Source organism: Epinephelus lanceolatus, chromosome 12 (genome assembly GCF_041903045.1).
Source record: "Epinephelus lanceolatus isolate andai-2023 chromosome 12, ASM4190304v1, whole genome shotgun sequence".
Lineage (NCBI taxonomy): Eukaryota > Metazoa > Chordata > Actinopteri > Perciformes > Serranidae > Epinephelus > Epinephelus lanceolatus.
Genome location: NC_135745.1, coordinates 39,322,168 through 39,342,068, shown reverse-complemented (window position 1 = coordinate 39,342,068; position 19,901 = coordinate 39,322,168). Strand labels below are relative to the sequence as shown.

The 19,901-nt window shown below is 41.9% G+C and overlaps 2 protein-coding genes across 3 annotated transcripts; one reads left to right on the top strand and one right to left on the bottom strand.

Moving 5' to 3' along the window:
* Nucleotides 1-3: 3 nt before the first annotated feature.
* jmjd4 (jumonji domain containing 4) lies at nucleotides 4-2,427 on the bottom strand. The gene is made up of 6 exons (XM_033651069.2): nucleotides 1,759-2,427; nucleotides 1,488-1,653; nucleotides 1,284-1,409; nucleotides 907-1,174; nucleotides 648-794; nucleotides 4-542 (listed from the first exon to the last, which is right to left on the bottom strand). The coding sequence occupies exons 1-6, from the start codon at nucleotides 2,009-2,011 to the stop codon at nucleotides 207-209; spliced, it is 1,296 nt and encodes a 431-aa protein (XP_033506960.1). The 5' UTR covers nucleotides 2,012-2,427; the 3' UTR covers nucleotides 4-206.
* A 26-nt stretch (nucleotides 2,428-2,453) lies between these two features.
* Nucleotides 2,454-12,811, top strand: snap47 (synaptosome associated protein 47). 2 transcript variants are annotated; one of them, XM_033651070.2, is made up of 5 exons: nucleotides 2,454-2,752; nucleotides 2,860-3,381; nucleotides 3,561-4,069; nucleotides 4,372-4,496; nucleotides 8,863-12,811. In XM_033651070.2, exons 2-5 carry the CDS (start codon nucleotides 2,885-2,887, stop codon nucleotides 9,007-9,009), a joined length of 1,278 nt encoding a protein of 425 aa, XP_033506961.1. In that variant the 5' UTR covers nucleotides 2,454-2,752; nucleotides 2,860-2,884; the 3' UTR covers nucleotides 9,010-12,811. The 2 variants fall into 2 exon arrangements, with proteins under 2 accessions (XP_033506961.1, XP_033506962.1); XM_033651071.2 differs by having other exon boundaries at nucleotides 4,368-4,496; nucleotides 8,863-8,999.
* Nucleotides 12,812-19,901: the final 7,090 nt, after the last annotated feature.

Sequence of the window (19,901 nt, the reverse complement as noted above, 5' to 3'; positions counted from 1 at the left end):
AACTTGTGTTTTTTTTTAAAATTTATTCACCAATTTTATCTTTCTGTGCAAAAACTAACTCCAAACATTCTACATTTGAGATTGCATCTCAAACCAAAGATGTAGTAACACCTTCATCATCATCTTTTTTACACTATACAAATTGGCACTTCTCATTCAAGCCATTTCCAGATAACGAGAACATTGTTAAGACGCCACTGAACATCTTAATCCTGATAAAGGAGATGCTGCCCTCTGGTGGACTGTATGGTGTCCCGAATTTGCTGTAACATGGTTTCTGGCTGCAAAGTCAAAGCTGAATGATCGAGGCGCTTAAAATCTTCATTGATGAGCAGACATTCAATTATGTGAGCCACTCTTTGCAGGTCAAAGGCAGCGTGGTAAGGTCCAAGTGTGGTGAGGATCTCTGAGAGATGCCGTGGGTAATCAGACGAATCCCCAGAGGAACAAGCATTCAGGAAAGCCATTCGGTTGTCAGCAATGATTTTGAGGAAGGAGGCAAATTCTGCATAGTTAATACCAGAGCAGGCCTTCATAATGAGCTGGAAAGAAACAGAAATGACTTTTAAATATAATAAACATTCACAGCAGCAGCATTTTTCTATAAAGCATGCAGGCTGAACAGTCTTGTCCCGTCCCTGAAGTACCTGACAGTGCTGATGCCACGAGTCCATCGTGTTTCTCCACTCATCTATCTCCTTTTGAACAGAAGACAGCTCACTCTGAAGGAACTGCCACATAATGTCCACGTTGCAGCCATTCAACCAGTTATGATTAATGGAGATGGTGTCCTCCTGTAAGAAAAACATTAACAAGAGTGAGAATTCCTATGTCTGATATGTCCTCTGGTGTCTGATTTTAATGTAACTCAGCTGCTTAGACTTTTGTTGCCTCTACAGTTCTTACCAGATTATAGACTTGATGATGCCAGCCACTGGGTACGAAAATGATTTCACCCGCCTCTTGAATAATTTCAAGAGGTTGACAGGCTTCTTCGGAGTGTGGGAAAAGGCCTCTGTCTCGCAGCTCAGCTGATGTTACATCGTAAGGGAGGTTGCCATGAGTGTCTCGTAAAAACTCCTCCTGACCCGGGGGATACAGGAGCCATTTCTTCCTGCCACAGATGTTTGCAGACCAACTGTAGGAGCGGAACACATCAGCATGGAACGGCGTCCTGGTGAGGAGAGAGTGAATTTATCGAGAGATGTCCCACATATAATAAATTATAATAATAGGAAGCTATTTTTTATGTGACAAATGAATAATATGTTTAATTCTTGCACCATGAGCCTTTAGGTCCCATGTAGACAAAGCGGTAGTCATCAACTTCAAGTGTATCCCAGTACTCATTAAGCCAGTCAGACGAAAAGAAGACTGGTGTGGTGTAAACATTATGCTCTGGAAAGTCCCTGTAAAACAATAACATTAAATGCATCATAGTCTGCACCTTTTGCTGCATGAAACAAATTCCAATCTGCATTAATTACCTTGACATGTGCCAGTCTTTCAGATAGAGGCATCCTTTAGGTGACGAGTGGCCATTCTGGATGTATTCCTTCCAGTAGTGTATAAATTCTTTGAAAGGCATAACTTGTTTAGGGTTTGCATTGTACTCCTTTGCATTGCAGTTTGCAACAGGAACAGGAGTCTCATCTGTGATACAGAACAAATACATTATCTTACAGTACATGACATCACTGCAGCAGCTGCATTATGGTGTGGCAGTTAGTTTGTAGCATGTCTCACAGGCTTATTTACCAAAATCTTGCAGCAGTTTCTGGAAATTCGGCTTCCCCTCCTCTGACACCCACTGTCTCCGACACTTCCAGTCCTCTGTGAACCTTCTTGAAAACATACATGGGTGATTGGGGAGTAAGTATTTCTTGAAAAACTTAGAATAGCTCAGCTCCTTGTCGATGTAATCTACAAAATGTGAGGACCAAAACTGTTCATACGACTGTCTCGGGATTTTGACCAGGCTGCAGCAATTACGGTACGCCTCCCTGTCCATGATCGTAAACAAGACCTCGGCTAGCCAGTTAGCTAGCTAGCTTAGCTGTCACCGCTTAACAGCAACAAAACGGTAAGGACAAGCTAGCTCGGTTTGTGTGACATTACATAGCGCAGTTCTTTTAACATTAGCGGTAAAATTCACGCTAGAATCGGCGTGAAAGATAAAGTTATGCTAAAACGTATTTTTTTTCTATTATAACAAGTCGCTGTATCGGACTCCTTCCCGAGGACCGCAATTAATGGTTCCTGAACGACGCATTTATAAAACCGTCTCTACGTGTTTATTTCAAACGCTGCCTTTATAAACGTATCAATTAATAGGCTACATATATACATGTGTTTGACCTAATTTAGAAACCGCCGATAAAGCTAACAATAACTATTTTCCCGAAACCTTGTCGCCTTTTCTGACAGCAGCATTTTCAAGTCGGACAGTAAATACAGCCGTACCTCTGCGTGACGTCACTTCCGTAATAAACATCAGCGCTACAGAGCAGAGTATGAGGTAACGCAATGCTCAGCCCAACAAGGTTATGTTGTCGGTTAATGTGGTGTTAGACGGGTGTAATTGCGCCGAGAGGAAGTGATACATGCTTAGAGGGGTTATAACGTTTTAATGACGCAGTCGTAATGCGCTCAGCTGGATAGAAAGGTCGCTCCTCCACAGCTGAAGCTGCCAGTGTGAACGCCTCAGCTGAGCCCAGCTGCTGCCTGGATCCCTTATTACACTCTACAGAAAGTATGTTCATCATCATTCAGTGCAGTGTCCTTATGATGCAACTGTAGACTCAAACAGCAACATGTGTATTGTGCATGTGTCATATAAAGGCTTATTTGTCCTTCCAGGTGAACCACTGTGTCTCCTTCTAAAATGAGCCGGGACGTTCCCATCCACAGCTGGCCCGGCTCCTATTACATCAACAGTGAGAAGCGGTGGGAAAATGGCACCCTGTCCCTCACCAGGACCATGGTGCGCTTCGTCTCTAACCAGAGCAAGGAGAGTCTTGCCAGTTTCCGCCTTTCAAAGATCATGGAGATCAAGATGGAGTCGTCCAGCTTCATCTTCAGCACTCTCACGGTGCTCGAAGAAGGCAATGTGAAACACTGGTTTGGCTCCCTTAAGCCCAACAGGGTGGTGGTTTATAATGTGTTGGAGCATTTCTGGAGGGAGCGCCTTCTCTCGCCCAGCTCAGAGGCCCGGGGGGCAGAGTGTCAACCTTCAAAAGGCAGAGAGCTGATCAACCTGGTGGCAGGGGCACAGAGGAGACTGGAGGACACTGGGAGAGTCCTCAGCCACCAAGGAGAGCAGTTTGACAATATGATGCAGGGACTGGAGAAGATTGACTCTGATCTGGGCGTGGCTGATAAGTAATTGTCCTTCTGTTTCCTGGCTCATTGATATTATGCACATTTTAAAAATTTGGAAGTCTTGTTCATGTTGTATTCTGTTATAACTAAGTAGCTGCACTACAAAAACAGGCCAAGTATAATAGTAAAACAAGTCATACACTCATGAATCCTTCCTTTCCCTTTGTATCATGTTGCAGACTTTTGTTAGAGCTGGAGTCTCCCTCCTGGTGGCCTTTTGGTAAACTCCCCTGGAAGACTCAGCAGGACGCCAAGGCTGAAGATGCTGCAAGAGCTGCAGCTGCTGCAGCCTCTGCAGCCAACAGAGGGTCTGTCAGACATAAGGTGATCACAAGCATCCCAGCTGTAGTGAGCAAAGGTGGGAACTCGGACTTAAAACCCGGATGCTTGCTGGTGCTGGTGTCCTCTCTGGAAGTGCGAGACACAAACTGCCAACTCCTCCATCGCTTCGAGCGGAATGAAATTGACGAAATCAGAGTGCACAGTCCGTATGAGATCACTGTTAGACAGCGGTTTATCGGGAAGCCGGACATATGCTACAGGTTCCTGTCTGCCAAGATGCCAGAGGCGATGTCAGTGTTAGAGATGCAGTACAAAAAGAAAGTGGAGTTCACTAGTGAATATAGTGCTTTCAAAGCAACTCCACTTTCATCTCCGTGCGACACAGAGGGGCCAAACTGGAATGAAGGTAAGACGGATAAATAAATAAGGGTGCTTACACTGTTTTCATGTCTAGTATAACACTGACCACTAAGGGGCAGTAGAGATCTATGTTTCCACCTCTGTGTATTTATAGGTGTGTAGCCACATGTAAAAACATTTCATCCACATGACTTTGGACATGATTATTGGTGTCTCTCCTTCACAGAAATGTGTTTTGATGAGTCACTTCATCCTGATTGCCTCAGTTACTTTGAGTTTACTGTCTGGTTTCCTCATAAACAACATATGCACTCTGCACTTTTTCACCATCTCCACCCATGGAGTCAGGTTTGCTGCAGAGGTGCCAAGACACAGAGCTCCCGCTGGCGGTCCCAGCAGGGGAGCTGTCCCAGTTGCAGGTGCACGTCCTCCAGCCATCTGTCAGTCAGGCTGAGGCCCAGGAACTCAAACAGGTGAGACCTTTGTGAATGTATGACTTGCACTATTGTGGCATTGAGATTTTTGTTTTTTATATTTATACATATGAAAGCAAACAGCCCGGTGGTTTCAGTGACATGTATTTTGATAGTTCCATTCCAACCAGAAGTTCACCAGAATGATTCTTATTTTTCATCCTGTATGATTAAAGTGTTATTCAGTGAGACCACAAACCAAAGTCCATCCTGGTTTTAAGAGAAGGAGAGAAACCTGTTCTGTCGTTTGGTCAGAATTTACAAAGTCTTTCCATTCAGAAGCTCGCAGCACTGAGAAATGTTACGGACATGGTCTGTGGTGGCAAGACCTACACAGTGACGCATATTCAGACCTATGATTCAAACAAATGTTTTGTGTGTGACGCACTATTTCAGGTAGCTAAGAATAATTTATTTAAGGTAGAACATTTTCAGTAGTCTACTTTTTTGTTAACTCATGCGTAGATACACATTATATACGGTAGTTAGAAGAATGAATGGATGCAGACTTAATGAGTTCACACCAAGGCTCTGCTACATGGAGCCAAGATCATATTAAAGCTTGCTTTATGTAAACACCTCCAACACACGAGTAACAAAACCATCTTTGCAAAGAATGCCAGTCAGAACTAGAACCCCACAGATAGCATTATTCTAAAGGCTGATACAGGTAAATATTTGAAAGTCCATAAACACATAACATAAGCAAACATTGTTGATGATGATCTCACAAAATCGTATTTCAAAAAATTGTGACTGAATTATAAATCAATTTACAGTTAAAAATAAACCTGCCAGTGCTCTCTGGTTGACAGAATATTCTAATATTAATCTTTTCCCATCTTTTGATATTGTTTCTGTTCTGCCATTCATTGTTGCGTATTTGCCGACGTATGCAGACATCAGTTTATCTGCAATCACCTAATATCGGCCGATATATCAGTCGGGCTCCAGTTACCAGAGAGGTCATGCTGTCAGTTGGGTTTGTTGGTTTGTCTGTTCCTCAGCAGGATTATGGAAAAACTGCTGGCCCAATTTTCATGACACTTGGTGGAAGGGTGCAGCATGCAAACCACAGTGTGGATACACAAAGTTTTTTTTACTTTCATTTACATTGTGAGATAGGGTATTTGGCCTGTGTGGAATAAATGCAATACATCTAATTTCCAGCAGATGGTAGTAACGGTGAACAGCGACAAAACATAGCCAATTGTAGAAATACAATTATTTCATATCATCATGAACGTCCATAGGTACCAGTAATCCTCTGGGGTAGCCCAGTACACATGTAGTTGTTCAAATTTCATACAGCAAGCAGTCGGTATGGAGCACTTAGAGACAGTAGTCTCATGGGAGAACTGGTATCATTGTAACACCACCACAATTGTAAGAACGCTGTTTATTCAAACTAAGCTGTGGCTATGGAAATGTAAAAACACACAAATAATGGAACTTCTTATAATGTTACTCAGTGTTGGGCAAGTGTTGGGTTATTACACTACTTTTGCGTTACTTTCGACTAGGCATTTTAAATGGAAGAGACTCATGTTGTTTCACAGCAGGTACAGAAGCTCCAAATTATTACAGTTCATTTTAAATCCAGTGCTGCAGGTCTGACCCATTCATGCATTCACATACAGTTGTCACCACTTTGTGTTAAAATCCACTGCTTATATGAATCATAGCGTGATAATATAGGACAGTTAAATAGCCTAGAGCATCTAAAGTAAATGAATAGGGTCAGGCAGAGGATCAGAGTCTGATAATTATGAGATATGGATAAATATTTGTGGGCCTGTGATATGAAACACAAAAAAATATATTGAGGTCGGCACAATAAACAGAAAGGTGTGCGATCAAGTCACTATGACTTAATACACTGGAGCTGGAGGACCCACTGCCGGTTCCCAGTGTGCCAGAGCTGCTGGAAACACATCCAACATATACTAACATCACTTATATATGTCGATCACTGGGAGCAGGAAAAAACAAACCAGATACCAGCTCTTTATTCCCGTTGCTTTCAGGCAGCCTTAGGATGCAATTGCTTAACGGGTTATAGTGTATGTATGTGAATGGAAACACACTGTAAATGATAACACACACAGGATCACTGGCACCATTCTGTAAGGTAGCTTAAATGACATGACGACACACAACAACCTTCAGGGGATGTGTTTTCTGGTAGTGCACTGGCGGAAGTGGAGCGGTGTGGATCAGTGGATCAATGAAAAAAGAAATCATTTTATTTCGGGCGGTAACGCCTTACCTGACATTGTAAATGTAATAATATTACCCCAAAACCCTTTTGGTAACGTGTTATATTACTTCATTACTGCTCAAAAGTAACATATTACCCCTAACACTGCTGTTATTCGTATCCAAATGTGGACTGTCTGCAGTCAAATCCACCAGAAATAATACATGGAAATATATTTCTGGAAATATATCCAGACGCAGTGGTTGTGCTTGTAGATTTGCATAACCAAAGCCTGGACCACTGGCCTTGGCGGAGGTCTGCGCTCTCTGAGTGCCCTTTTAAATGAAGCTATGAGTCAGCTGAAGAAGATACTCGACAATCAGCTCTTTGATATGTGAATTATGAACGCAGTGTGTTAGAGGCATGTCGAGAGAAAGCTGAAAATGATTCAGTATGTTAAGAAGAGCTGCCAAAAAAATATAGAACATGATTGGCATGCACAGAATAATGGAGTTCCTGGGCATTTGCCTGCATCCTTATGTGACCCACCTTTGTTGCATTATGGTTTAATTACTTAACAGTCCCATTTTATCAGACATTATTGTGTCAACTCACTGCATGAATCTTATCTCAAATGAGGCCCTGTTAACACTTTATACCTAATATTTAGTTAATTATTGTACATAATAACAATGTACAATGTCCCACTGTTGTCTTTGCCTGTATAATCATATTTTAAACAACTTAATCATGGCAGTGACAGCACAGGGCCGGTCACACACGTTGGCTCGTCCATTGTGTCCATAAATGGCGTATTGTCTGCAGCTGATTGTGGTTCAATCTTCAAAGGCTGCCAATTTGGACTTAATGCTACGCTTCTGTACACACCCTACTCTTAATGTAATTCATGTCGAGATTAGAATCTGCAACTTGCACAGAGGCTCACTCAGTTTAATGTCCTGCTGTAAGTGCTTTATCAAAGTGTTTTGTTTTTTTTACACAGTATTATTGTTTGAGGTTGGAAATCCCTGGGTCACTCATTCGTAGATTTCATGTGCAGCACTCTTCTATTAAGCCACAGTCCTGAAACTACCCCGCTCATGCACAAGACTGGCATTTTAGCTCATGTGTTTTTCTATCAGGTCTAGCCTAAATGTTTAATTTCAGGGCTTTCTACATGACTTAAGTCCTCTAACCATTGTATAAGCAGCGGCTAAAAATAATCATCTTCTGTGTTTTTCTATGACACACCAAAACTGCTGTGAATGTTAACGGCAAGGTGCAATTCAGTCATGTCCTCCCAGTCGAAATAGTAAAGTCACAGACCTGAGTGAGCGAATACAGTCATTCCTTGGTGTGTATTGACACACTATCTGTTTTTCAAACTGCTGTCTGGAGCTGTGTCTTTGCTCAGTTGCAACGTGCGCGTTTACCAGCCAGCGAAAACTGACATAATGTTGGTGGGTGTGTGAGAGCATGTGTAGCATAACATAATATTAGTTTAGAAACCATGGTGGTGAAGTTTGGAGTAGTGTTTATTAGGTTTTGCTTGGCACATCACCTTATATTTAAGTTGTTCCATCAACCATAACATACACAGTTGCTGGACCATGGAGACGTAGTCGCAGTATTCCTTCAAAACCACTGAGAGCAGAACACAAACAGTATAGTATGATATCAGTGATCCCAGGAGATAAGCCAGGACTTCTCTCTGAATATCTTCTCAAGCTTCATGCACTGTATAATATGCAGTATTATCATATTTGCAACATGAGTAGCTGTTATTTCATCATGGCTGGTGTTGAATTGTAAAGTTTCTTCTCCCTCATCTGCAGACATTAAGCAGCAGGCTTTTGTGTTTGTTGCCAAAGTTTGAAGAATGAAATGAAAATGTCACTCTCATCTACTTGTCTTTCTCCGTTTCACTAACACACTCGCTTTTTAACTCCCTGACCCCATCCTTACACCTCTCCACATGTGGTCCACATGTTCCACCCTGCAGCGGCACACCGACTTTCTGCAGGTTTCACTATTTAATCTTCTTTTATTCGTGCCTTGCTCCTCAGTTGTCCATGTTCACTGGGGGCTGGTGTGTAATTACTTAAACAAAGAGTGTGCGTGCGTCTCCACAACTGTTTACATATTGGATTGCGTGTGTGTGCGCAGATGCTGATGCAGCTGAAGAACCTTGCCCTGGAGGCAGAGACGGAGCTGGAACGGCAGGAAGATGTCCTGGACGACCTGACCAGCTCCACTGACCGAGCCACCATGCACATAGAGAAGCACACCTGCCGCATGAAAAGACTGTTGTAGGTCTGAGAGTCCAGCGGACACATGCGGCCACCATGTCCCTCCTGGGAAGAGCACTGTAAGCTTCCTCATTGTCCTCACGGGATTAGTATAATGTGAGAACAGCAGAATGCAACCGCAGGGACTTGCATATACTCGAAATAGTTGGTAGGATTTTTGTTGCTTAAAAAGCACATAATCGCTCGGGTTCAAGTGTCAGTGGTTTGTGGGAAGTGCAGCAGTGTTCATTTAGTACTCAAGACGTTCACCAAAATCCCTGAAATCTGACATAATGACTTTAAATAAGGACATATCCAAGTATGTCTCAACAATGGTTCTGTCTTTAAGGAAAATTAAGTGTAGGCTAATACATTTCTGTGAGTAAACCCTTTTATGCCAATATACATTAGTCTTTTTTTATTCCATGATTTTATTTGAAATAATTTAAACGCATAACGGGATAAATAAGCCATCTTTATGAAGGGTAGAGTCTGTGCTCGGGACTCAAAACTCACTGGCTATTGGACTGACGACAAAAGAGTCTCTGGGGGCAATAGCTGATATTTCTGTGGTCCTGGTGTAGCCAGTGGATTTCCAGGCCAAGACTTTCTCTTTCGTGTGCCGATCATTATTTACAGTTCGATTAGCAACTTGAGATAGGTCCAAATGACATATGAATGCAGATTAAAAGTTTTAAAAAGCCAATAAAAAACTGTCAAATTGCCGTCAGATGATAGCCAGTGGGTTCCAAGATTGCAGCATTATGCCTGTTTGTCTGCAGGCAACCAAAACCTGCTTAAACATGAGTGGTAAATACTACTCTGACTACAAAGGGAAACCAGAATACCAAAATATTGTCCTGTTGCCTACAAAGTCTGCACACATATGCAGATATCTGTTTATAGAGATTAGTGCGCTGCCCTCTGAATGTGTGTCACTAAGCAGCTGTGCCTAGCATTGACTGGCGGCTGCACAACTGTCATTTTGAAAACACATTTTTGTCCTTTTTTTTTTTTTTTTTTTTTTTTAAACTATTTGGATTTTCCTGATAACTCGATCACCTCTTGGTTCAGATTCTGTGGAAACAAAGGCGCGCTCTCAAAATTGACCAATAGGTATAAAACCAAAATGGGCACCTGAGTCCCTGTCCAGCACCAGGCGCAGTGCCTGGTAGTGGGACTTATGGCTTGAGCCTATTAAACCCTATTTTCAATGTTATGGTGGGCAGCCAGTGAGGGATCAAATCCTGCTTAGTCAATATATTCTCACTCCCAACTCGTCAAATATAGACGCTAGGTCAGTGTCCCTACATATCTAACTATGAGGCTCTAGGTACCCCTGTCATGTCAGTTTTGGATGTTAAAGGACAGCGCGTCAGTTTGCACTTGTTATTTTCATACTGTTGTGTGTAATGTTGCCGACTCTTTCCAAAGAGAACTTTAAAGGAGAAATCTAAAGCAAATAGTCGTAAAATCCTCCTAATATGTCACAGAGACTAAGGAATAATGTTCATATAACATACTGATCTCACCGACAACAATAGTACAGCCAGAATATTTGCATTTAAAGAACATTTTTACAGTCTGCAAATCATGTTTATGTTTTGAATTTGTGTTTTGGCCTGTTGCGCCACCCACCGCCGTCTACCAGTCACGCAGTCAGTAGAGTCTCAGCATCAGTTACAGTTACGACTGAGCTACAGCAGCACGGCAAGCAACATTAGCAGTGTCCCGGTACATAGCATTAGCAGCCAGCTCTTCCTCAGCTGTATCCCGGCAGCAGCGTTAGCAGCAGAGAAGGCGGACTTGCTCGAACGGTCCACTGGAAAACCGAAGGTCAAGGATGCGGCAATGCGGCCCTGCCATGGCAGCCGCCCATGGGCAAACAAATCAGTCTCCAGCGTGCCGCTGTCCAGCAACCTCGAATCTGTAGGGGAGGGGGGGCGGACACGACTCGTGCAGTAACCGTTTTGGCCACATTCTTACATACAGCGCCTTTAACTAACAGAGGTTTACTTTGTTTTTAGAGTCATGCAACAAAAGTACTTGGTTAGGTTTAGAAAGACGCTCCTGGTTTGGGTTAAAATGAATATGTTTGTTACTAAGGTAACGTGGTGTGTATAAGCTGTTTTAGTAGTATTTCAATTAGCTTTCAGCTGTAAAATTATTATTATCATTACTATTTTTTTCTTTTCTGACAATTTCTGACTATTTGTGTTTAATCTATTGGTTTTGGTTGTTTGTTTATTGTTTTTTTATTATTGTTTTGTAGTTTTGTTTCTTTTGGTCTTGGATTTTTAAATTATTATTTAGTTTTACTCTCTGATGTAATGTTTGCTTGTGTGGACCCCAGGAAGAGTAGGTGCTACTTTGGTAGTGACTAATGGGAATCCAAATAAATAATTAAATGCTTATGCCGTGACATACATAACATATGTCACATGACATACTTTGGGTTATGTGGTTAAAATAACTCACCGTTGACTTTTGGTTTTACATGGGACAGGAACAGCAGTCTCCAGGGTGAAAGTCCTGTTTGTCCAATCCCCCACTGTTCCTTCCTGCCCTACACAGACTTTCTTGCTGTTTATATGTCACTTGCTCAGAATGTGATACAGATGCTAAAGGGTGCCTTGTGCATTGGTATCAGACACCGAGCCCATTGACGAGTTGGGAGTGAGAACAGCCTGTGTCGCTGCACTCTTGACTGACTGATTGGTGACACCTGAGAAGGATTTAGGGAAATAGCATGAATCCTCATTGTATGTCAAGGGAAGCTGGCAGATGAAAAATAAGATGCTGATTTAGTTTACACTGTCTCTAGGCCTTGTGGGAGACAGCAATGGCAATGACTACAGTGAAGGGCAAAATGGACATTTGAAGAAAAAAATTGGCTATTTATTCGCACTGCACAAACTAATTTTAAACAAGCTGCATGTTGCTTTCATTGCAAATATTACCGAAATAACTGAATTATAAGAGATAAAATAACCTTGACTTGAGCTTGTTAATGTAAGTTGGGTGAACAAATTTCCCAGTTTGCAGGTAATAGACTGACAGCTGAATTTTCCAGTGTCACCACAGTACTATCTGTGTCTCTGATGATGTACTGCCATTCTCCCTTTTTCTTAAATCCATTTCTGTCCTGATGACTTGTCTTTCTCAGGTTTTACTCATCACTTATCCTCTCCGGTCACAGTTTCCCCGTGGCTTAATGTTGCATGTCTCAATATTGCTGCTTTGTATTGCACCAAGTAAAAATGTCTTCACCAATATACAGCAGAAGATGTGAATGTGCAACTAAGTTCTGGGAATTGAAAACAGAAAAGAAAACACTCCCTGTGTTTTTAAATATTATACACAAAATACCCTATGTTATCCTCCACATCTACTGTATATGTCTAGCTAAGGTTTGCTACTGTTCTGAATCTGTATCATCTGTAAATGACAGGCACATGTATTGTAATTCTGTGATTTTATTGTGGTTTCACTGTCAACTTGTAATTAACTGGAAGTTAAACTTGAAATGACTGTACTGTGTTTTTGAAATAATAATTTCAGTGCTGTAAAGAGGCTTCTTTTTGCTGATGATGCTAAATTTATCCTGAAACTGAAAACAACTCACAGATTAGCTCTAAATATAAGGCTGAAAATACACCTGCATCTTTTTCATAGCAAACAAATGATTAAAAGATGAGACACATCTTGCATTGTAGGTGAATTATTGGAATTAATTTCTTCTTATCAATTCAGCTAAGAAGTCAACACCACTGAAAGTCTGTAACAGCATGTCATTTGCAATAAAAGGACTCATTATCATAAGAAAATCAGTGGTCAGTTTATTTGGATCCTTTTGTTGGTTTAAAGCTTCTATAATATTTTTTTATATATATCTTAACAGTGGATCAAATTTTAAATATGTATGAGAAAGGTGTGAGTCTTTACAGTTGCCTTCAGGTCTGTGCGATGTTTTAGCATCTTTGAGCTCATTGTTTTGGTTCACTCAACTCTTTCGTCAGCATTTTTAGCTGCAGCTTTTTGTAGAAAAATTGAATGAATCCATTGTAGACTACCTGCCCAGCACCAAATACCACACAGTCAGATTATTTTTAGAAAGTCTGGACAGCAAAAATCACATGAAATGCAATTTTCCATATCCGATCAAAACCACATTTGGATGCAGATGTGTCTCAGTCCAGACGGAGAGAGCAAAATACAGCTGAAAGGAGAGTCCAAATGAATTGTGTCTTAATTCATTTTTTCCATCATTAATCTTCACTTAAAGGGAAATTTTGGTTCATTTCAACCTGTCTCCTATCGTTCTAAATTTGTTTCAAGTGACTAGTGACATAGAAATAATAGTTAGCATGTTAGCCGTTAGCCTAGATACAGCTGGGGCGCATAGTAGAGTCAGACCTGTTAAAACGTAAGTGAACGGGCAACCTTCAAGTGCAAAGTTAGTCCACTAAACAAGCTTTTTTTCCACAAAGACCGCCTCATATCGTTAGGATAAATGTCAGAGAACACATAGAAAATGAGATGTAAACGTGTTGTCTTACCTTACCGGTGTGCTGCCATGTTTGTTTACCATCTAGCTCTGCTTTCCAAAGCGCAGCCGAAATATTGCGAGAACAAGCAGCGATCTCATACCGTGCCTGAAGTCTCGTGAGAACAAGCAGCAACAGCTGGAAGACAGAACTGGACAGTAGCCTGAAAAGTTCATTCAGCCCCAGCTGTATCTAGGCTAACGGCTAACATGCTAACTATTATTTTTATGTCACTAGTCACTTGAAACAAATTTAGGACGATAGGAGACAGGTTGAAATAAACTGAAATTTCCTTTTAATACCCCATAATGACAAAGCAAAAACATTAATTCATTCATTCATCATCCATGACCAATTATCCTGTTAAGGGTTGCAGGGGGTGCTGGAGCCTATCCCAGCTAACACATTGGGCAAGAGGCAGGGTACAGATACAGGTACAGGTCACCCTACTATCAAAGGGCTGACACAAGCTCCTTTTACACCACCTGTTCAAGGCGGGAATATCACACCATTATGCTGTCTCGCTGTGCTGTATATAAGGTACGATCTCGGAATGGGGAGGACAGAGTGGTCTCGCCTTTAATCCGCCACAGGTAGTGACAGCACTGAAACAGTGTCTGTATGAACAGGACAGTCTGTGGGATGGCATGCTTTAAAGAGGTTTACAAAGTAGCTGTTAGCAATTAGCAGCTAACTCAAAGAGGAAGAACAGCGAATGTAAAAGTCTGCAAATTGGGAAAACAATGTGGTCCAAGAGTTCCGAAGAGCCGAAGACGAGATCAGCTGCCGTAAAACAGGGAAGGGAAACGATTGTTACTGACACGTTAATGCCATTGTTTTTGTGTAGAAAGTGCTGACACCGTGCAAGTTACATGTCACACTGGAGGCCGTCGCTGATATGTTACATGTCTCGCCCATCACATCTCTTTTGATTCTGCAAAGCTACGATGCAGTGTTTAATCACACATTGAAATGAAATTATGCTGCAGCCATTTGGTTCTGTGTAAAAATGCAAAGGAGGCATAAAGAAGGGACTTTATAGCGGCCAGTTAGGGCAATCCGCGTAAAAATGGCTACAGAGACAGACAACCACTCACACTCACATTCACACCTACGGGCAATTTAGAGTCACCAATTAACCTAAAAAACAAAAACAGAATTTTCAAATTCATTGCAAATTTGTTAAAAAGAAAAAAAAATACTGGAGTATCAACATAAGTATTCACATCCTCAGGTGTCTCCCATCTGTCTTGATCATCCTTGAGATGTTTCTACACCTTGATTTAAGTCCACCTGTTGTGAATTCAACTGATTGGACCTGATTTGAAAAGGCACACACCTGTCTATATAAGGTGTCACAGCTGACAGCTCTTATCAGAACTAAAGCATGAGGTCGGAGGATCTGCTTGCGGAGCTCAAAGACAGTGTAGTTTGGAGACACAGACCTGTGGAAGGCCCACAAAAAATATGTTGTATCGAAGGTTTCTGAAAGCACAGTGGCCTCCATGAGTCTGTTACTCTTCCTAAAGCTGGCTGATTGGTCAAGCTGAGGAATCAGGGGAGAACTTGAGTGGCCTGATGGAACTTTCTGCTCACTGAAAGACAAATCAAAGCCTTCTTAGAGTTTGCAAACAAAGCACCTAAAGGACTCTCAGACTGTGAGAAACAAGATGAACTGAAGTTAATTTAAACAATCTTAACACAAGGCCACAACATAAAATGCGAAAAGTGGAGGGGTCACAAGGCACTGCAGGGAGCATGTGGATCTCACTTGTGAAGAATTTTTGCTCTTGCAAACCACGTAATATAACTTTTATCACCTTTTAACACCAGTTCAAGATGAGTGTCTTGGAAATATTTTTAAAGGCAAGCTTAAGGTTTTTGAACATCTAATTTACTGAAATCAGCAGAACACTTGAGTATAGTATCCTGGCATGAAATGACCATTAAAGCCAAAGCAACAACGTAATTTATTAACTGGAAAGCAAATTAGGGTTTAGTTTTTTTGGAAGAAAAGAACGCCAGTGAAATGAGCCTCCTGAATTCTTACCAGGCTTTATTCCTTAACAAAAAGTAAACAGACAACGCCCCTCATAGTCGGCTCTCATGTGACAAATTGCAACAGAGAATATCAAAACACTTGCAAACTAGAAGCGGATGTTAATTACTGTTTCAGCCGCTGTGCATGCTGTTGTGTGGAAGTGGCTCACTTTATACACTCTACTAGTATAACATCCTGTTGGCACCAAGACTGTTGGCATCAGCTGACCACCCCTGTTGGATAGCTTTCACCAAAGAGGGGAGGGGGATGACTTTATGTCAACAGTGGACTAGATTTGATTTGGCAAGTGGCTGAGCAGTCAATTATGAATCAGGAAGACGCCTTACACAAAAGGGTTTGAAAGAAGAGCGACAGCCTCACTCAACAGTCTGGTCCCAGTTAGCATGAACTTATCACTTCTATTAAACAAAGCCCACAATGAAAGACGTGACTGTAAGCACAGGCACATGATAACAATAAAGGGGTGCCTAGTTATGACATTACGAAAAGTTCTTCCAGCACGGTTAAAAAAAGTTTGGACTGTTTATTTTTGTTGATTTGAGTGATAAACAGTGAGATTCTGGAAGTCCCAAACTCCAGAAGCACACCACATGGTTATGTGAATTCCAACCCTTAAAAAAAGGTTAGGGAAATAGAGCACACACTGGCGTGGTTTTGAAGCAGCCTTGCAATACGAGGAAGTGGTGGCGGTCTTGTCTGACCACAGATACATGAGATCCGGCTTTGCCTTCCTAACGGATGGTATGGAGACACAAGGGATTTTGCTGGCCTTGACTTCCAAGTCTGTTTACTTGATAGTTCTGTGGCGAGCGCTCTCATTCGAGGAGCATGTCTCCATTGATGGCCAATCAATCAACTCTCGCTGGGAAAAAAGCAGCTCGAGTTTGTGGGCTACGAGGGCACATGTGGATTGCACTGAGCTCCAAAATATGGAGCCATGTGACTGCAGTACAAATAGACTGTAGTCGTCATGCAGAGGAATATGTTTTTTAATGTCTCTTTGTTACATATTTGTAAAATTAAAGCATCTCACTCTTTCTTGTTTTATTTGGCAGTGTTGAAAAAGCTTAATTAAGTATTTTGAGTCATGTGCTTTCATTTAGATCATGTGTTTTAGCAATGCATAGTATTTGTCATGAATTACACGCAAGCGTTGATGTTGAGCAGACCTAGAATATATTAACAAAATATTAGAGAAATTTCACTTGCAGTGCACTATTAGACCGTGTCTCAGTCTAATGGCCTGATTTTTGACTCACGTCCTGGCCGGCCTCTCACTAGTGCAGGTGTTGCTGGGTTTCCTTTTGCTGAGGGAGTTTCTGGTTTCAGGAAATAAGGCCTGTTGGTTAATGTTAGAACTGGGAGAAAACGTTCCTGGAAGGAAGGTGCTTGAGTCCAACCAGGGGGTGTATATGTAGTCTACAACAGAAAGTGATATGACACCCAACATCAACATCATCCTCTTGTTTCTGGCTGTCACCATGGTAACATTTTCTCCTCTGCTTTAGTCAAAGACAGACATTACTCTGCTCTACAAGCACAAGTCAACCTGTGGATTCACATGTGACTCCATTTCTTGTGGATATACATTCTTTGCACATACATTGCTTGGATTTGGATCTGTCTCTGGTTTAGTCAAACCATAAATGCACTCCGCATGGCTGTTAATATGGTACTTTCCCAGATGCTGAGCTGCATGATGATATCATGTGCTCATGCACTTATTGTTATGTTTTCCTTGGTCTTTGAGGCGCACTTTGGTTTTCTGGCTTTTGTTTCACAAACTTTTCTCATTTCTGTGCGACAGAGTTAACAGCCAGGCAGCCAAACCAAACTTGGCTGTGGTCTTTTACAGTAGTATCAGACTCAAATCAACTCCAGGTGAAATCCCACATTACAGCCTACCTGAACTCTGCTCAAGTGCTTTCCCTCCTAACATACACACACTGTTACTTGCTGCTTTGCGATACGTGCACAGAATGGCTCAGCGGAAAAACCTAATATAACCATGTCAGAGGTATACTATGCAGGGATATGGGTTACTGCTTGTAAACAATATCACCAATGACACTGTAAGTGAAAGCCAACCCCAGATTCACTCTTGTTTGCTATTTTTGCAATTGTTCAGCGATTATTTTGAGCTTCCTCTTCGATGCAACAGTTTACAGTCTGGCACCTGGTCACTACCTTTGGATAACATCCCCACCTCTCCTGCGCGCTGTGCCCAGGAACGTCACAACCACAGCAAATAAGAGGAAAATACAGGCAGAGGGCAGAGTCTCAAAAATCTATCTTTGAGAAAATGATGATTGTTAATGTGAGCTTACTGGATTCAGTAGAGGGCAGCAGTGAGTTGCTAATGGTGAGTTTCTATTCATTAACTCCTAGCACTCAGTGCATTATGACCTTTGCACTTTGTGTCAGAACAGTATTATTGTATTTACATATTGTGGGGTCTGGTTTGGTGCTGCACTGTCTGCTTGGGATGAACTATGCATGTAAATAGTAGCAAACTGTGTCCTCATACTCACTGGATTCAGGGTCATAGATCTGATCTTAATGGCTGCTCAGCATTTTAATCTTTGCATGTGCACAAGCACAGTAACAGTAACCAACAACAGACATTTCTGTGCAGGTCTTGCTTATTTTCTTTGGGAAACCTTTTTTTAAAAGTGCATCCCACTTCTCTGCATAATATGAATACAACAGTCCAGAGTTGCAACGTTGGCAAGTGTGAGGTGTCCTTTTTTTGTAATGACTGGATTATGTATTCATTAAAACCCCATCTATACAGCTCCTCAAACAGGTTGTCAGGCCGTGAGCCAGCTCACACTGCATCAGAACTTTTACAAGCAGGCCCCCCAGAAACCTTCAGCGAGTCTGTTTTTAGTGGCTCTTACTGCAAATGGAAACACTTAGCTCCCACAATAAATTACCCACCCGACTGATGCCACACTGCATAGACCCCCAGCTAGTTGCAGACAGACTATGGATTTATATTTGAGCATTAAAGCCTCTTGGAATCTGCTGTGTTACAGTGACTTTGGGTCACATGAGCTGACAAGAGGACGGGAACAAAATTAATCACGCGAAGGCTGTTGCACTAGCGTGCAGCCTGCAGGGCCGGCGGTTTGATTAAAGTAAAGGATGTGTCCCCCCCTCACCTCGGTGGGGTTGACACTAGGGTCATTTCAGGATAAAAATAGACTTTCTTGGTTACTTATTTTCCCTTGAAAGTAAATAGCCATTAGTGCAGCAGGCCAGTGATCTCGAGGGCAACACTAGTGTTCAGTCTAAACTATTGTTTATACTGAAGCTGGATGATTAAAAGAGACAACGGGGTATAGCAGGCCCTGCTGTTAAATACAGCATCCCCAGCAAAAACAGTAATGATGGTGCTCCTGTGAACACAGTCCAGCGGGGTCAGGTTCAGACACTGTGAAAACATACTTAAAAGCACTTGACTTAAACTTCTGTATTCAATGTCGAGCTGTGTTGGGAAATAAGAGCAGCATCTAGGACCCTTGCTAAGACTGCCCGTGAAATAATCCTAATTATCATTCCAGCAAACTAATGTGTTTGACCACCTAGTGATGTAATTGCAGCTGACCAAATAGATTGTTGTTGAAATATTGCCCCGCTGTTATAGCTACGTTGTGACAGCGTTGTGTGTTCACCGAGGGCCGGCGCAACCATAACAAACACAGCTGAATCTGGGGTTTACATTTCAGCAGGATGACGGCGCACGCAGCGTCTGGGTGGAACTTGGGGAAAGGAGCCTGGGCCAGCAGCCTCGTCTGGCTCCCTGCCAGCATGGTAAGAACAGCCTCGACAGTGGGACCTGTGAAATCATTGTCCAGATGCACCAGTTTATGAATGCAAATGAATGAATGGACAGCATTATATCTCTGCATCCACACAAGGCGGTGAGCATGTTTGACAAAGTAGGTAAAGCCATGCCAGGACAATAGTTTGGGCCTGTAATGAGGGTGCGGAGCATCAAGTTCAGGTTGGAATTATTGTGACGTGCTCTTTGAAGAACTTCCAAAAGGAAGCCGCCAGCCTAATACCATGGGCTGGGACGTTTGAAGTCAATACAACCACAAACGGAAAGAATAATTGTGACCATCTTTGGTCTAAGAATGGGTTTAATTTAGAAATAAAATGAAACTTCTGTAACGCTCTCAGTCCAGCAATTCATACATCCTCTCTTCTCGAGTGCAACTAAAAACAAACGAGCCTTCAGATTTTTGTCTGTTTTTACTTGAATGTCTGTTGAAAGATTTTGCCTCTTAAATTCCTCCACTT